Source organism: Buceros rhinoceros, unplaced genomic scaffold (genome assembly GCF_000710305.1).
Source record: "Buceros rhinoceros silvestris isolate BGI_N320 unplaced genomic scaffold, ASM71030v1 scaffold31173, whole genome shotgun sequence".
Classification (NCBI taxonomy): Eukaryota; Metazoa; Chordata; class Aves; order Bucerotiformes; family Bucerotidae; genus Buceros; species Buceros rhinoceros.
This window is the reverse complement of record NW_010403511.1, coordinates 2,880-5,848: the sequence shown is the minus strand read 5'-3', so window position 1 is coordinate 5,848 and position 2,969 is coordinate 2,880. Positions and strand designations below refer to the sequence as shown.

The 2,969-nt window shown below is 58.9% G+C and overlaps 1 protein-coding gene across 1 annotated transcript; it reads left to right on the top strand.

Annotated features, from left to right (window-relative positions):
• Positions 1–607: 607 nt before the first annotated feature.
• On the top strand, positions 608–2,575 carry LOC104490718 (peroxiredoxin-6; the record flags this gene model as incomplete). The annotated part of the gene is made up of 2 exons (XM_010133046.1): positions 608–760; positions 2,444–2,575. Coding segments are annotated over 2 exons (285 nt in total), but the record flags the coding sequence as incomplete, so codon positions are not given.
• Between the last annotated feature and the right edge of the window lie 394 nt (positions 2,576–2,969).

The window sequence follows — 2,969 nt, the reverse complement described above, 5'->3', positions numbered from 1 at the left end:
CTTCCCCCATGGGTTGTGCCGCAGGGAGGGGCTGGCACAGCGCTGGCCTGCTGGCAACAGCTTCATCTTGCTGCTGCCACCAGCTCATCCTGATTGTGCCAGGGGAGATCTGGGTTAGAGATCAGGAAAATTTCTTTACAGAGAGTGTTGTGAAGCATTGGAACAGTCTGCTCAGGGAGGCGGTGGAGTCCCCATCCCGTGTGGATGTGGTGCTGAGGGACATGGTTTAGCGGTGACCTGGCAGTGCAGGGGAAACAGTTGGATTTGATGATCTTAAAGGTCTTTTCCAACCAGATGATTCTGTGATTGTGCCTGGCCTAACGGAGGGGACAAAATCCCACTCCTCTCCTGTGCTTACATTAGACGGGCACAGGTCAAGGCGGGGATACACTTCAAGTAGGAAGACAAGGTGGCATTGGAGACAGGAGCTCCCAGAGCAAACACCGTGTTCCCTGTGCCTGGGCATCACTTGTTGCTCTAGGAGATCCCCACCACGGCATCTCCCCTGACCCAACACCTGCAATCAAGTGGGCTGCCTCCTGGGAAAGGGAGGAGCAGCAGGGCTGACAGACGTCTTCTGCCCAGCCCCTGACCCTGTCTCCCCTGTGCTCAGGTGTTCGTTTTTGGCCCGGATAAGAAGCTGAAACTCTCCATCCTGTACCCAGCCACCACCGGGAGGAACTTTGATGAGATCCTGAGAGTGGTCGACTCCCTGCAGCTGACAGCATACAAGAAGGTTGCTACCCCCGTGGACTGGAAGGTGAGGAGCAAAGCAAAGCTCACAGCCAGCCGTGAAAATGTGCATTGAAACGTCAACCTGCCTCCCCTGGAGGGGGACCCACAGGGTGGGGAAAGCTGCTGAGGCCCTGAGATAGGTGTTAGGACGCTGCCCAGGCCCCAGAGCTGTTGCAGCTGAGTCAGCCATACAACCTCCCGTCCCTGCTCTCAGTTGCTGGTGCCAGCAAATACTGGGCTTGGCCTTTCTGGCTTTCTTAAGCTCCGGGCTTAGGCAGGTGCTGCCCTTGTGGTCTGCGCCAAGGCAGGGCATTACCAGCTGTCAGCGTGCCAAAAGTCCACTCAAAGCCAACAAAGCAGCAAGCACGGGGCACCACTCCCTGGGCTGGCTCGCTGCGCCCCTGCCTTTGAGCCAGGAAGGGCCGGTATGGGCACGGCCCCACTTTGCCCAGCACGTACACAGCCAAGGCCCATCCTCACGGAAAATTACTAGTGGAAGCTGCTTAGTTGTGGCCATCCCTGTTCTGCAGCACTATTTAAAACTCCCCAAGACAGTTTGGGCAGCCAAGACAAAGCGAGGACCAGCAGCACAGCCTGGCTGCTTTAGCTGGCCCGTGTTTCCCCTGCCGGGCAGAGCTGCAGCTCCTGGACCTCTCCTGCCGCTAGCTCTGATGGCTGCTGCTGGGGAAGCCTGTCCGTCTGGAGCCCGAGGGGACATTCTGCTGGTACAAGTGTCCTGGAGAAGTCCCCCTGTGTTGAGGCAGGGCTCCCAGAGCGTTGTCCCAAACACCTGCTCCACCTAGGCAGGAAGGCCCCGTAGGTGCAAGCCCTGAGTTAAGTAACTGAGGGTATCGGTGCGCTTCACTGTGCCTCCCCACCCCCAGCACCAGTGTCCACGTGCTGAGCGTACAACAAACTGCGCCTTCACTTGCTGGAGCAAAGCAGAGCGCGGAGGCAGCCTGGCCTCTACCCGCTCCTGTCTCCTGCAGCATAAGCTCCCACGGGTGGGCGGCCAGCCCACCTCCCAGGGAAGCACACCTTTCCCCAAGGCTTGGCACGCTGAGGGGGAGCCTCGGTGCCTGTCCAGGGGCAGCTGAGCAATCGGTGCGTGAATGTGAGCAAGCCGTGCTCCCTCCTGCAGCGTGGAGATGCCCAGTTGTCCCTTGCGTTACTCCGTGTTCCTGTGGGGAAGAGCTGGGCTGTGGATCCATGGCAGGGCTGGCAGATGGCACAGGTCTCCCTTCTGTCATCACCCACAGCTCCTGGTGTAGCTCCCAGTCATAGAGTCGTAGAACAGAATCATAGAATGGGGTTGAAGGGACCCACAAAGCTCACCCAGTCCAACCCCTGCAGCGAGCAGGGACATCTTCAACTAGAGCAGGTTGCTCAGAGCCCCGTCCAACCTGACTTGGAATGTTTCCAGGGATGGGGCATCTACCACCTCTCTGGGCAACTCAGGCCAGTGTCTCACCACCCTCATTGTAAAAAATATCTTCCTTGGATGTGGTCTAAATCTCCCCTTTTAGTTTAAAACCGTCACCCCTTGTCTTATGGAGTCCTCACTGCCGGCTCCAGGCAGAGCTGTGGGGGACTTCCCTGGGGCTGAGTGTTGACAGGCAGGCAGTGTCACCTGCCAGCGGGGTCGTGCCACCTGCACCCAAGATTGCCAGCTCCTCTGCTCCTCTCATGGTTACCATTTGCTCCCCAGCCTGGTGACAGTGTCATGGTCGTGCCCACCTTACCTGACGAGGAAGCCAAGAAGCTCTTTCCCAAAGGAATCTTCACGAAGGACCTCCCGTCGGGCAAGAAGTACCTGCGTTACACCCCGCAGCCAGAGTGAGCCAGTCTGCCCGTCCATCCCACCGGGCTGCAGGTCGTTCAGCGTCAGGAGCCTTCCTCACGCACAGCTCCTGCCTCCCTGACACCATGCGATCAGCAGCCGCGTACCACCACACCGATGGTGCATCGCAGTACTAAACCAATCCTCCCCGTCCCTCTTAGCCCCCACGTCCCCTCAGAACTAAAACCCTGGGTGTTTTCCTGCCTTACATCAGCCCCACAAGGAAGAGGTTAGCAGGCCAGCGGGGCTCCAGGGCTCACGCCGTGGAGTCTTTTGTTCAGCACCGGCCGAGCTTTTCCCAGAGGCATGGTGAGAAGTGTGGCATCAGCAGCCGGGCCCCAGAGGGGTGTCCCACTGGGCTCACACGCCTCCCATCAGGGAGCTTCGGGGGCTC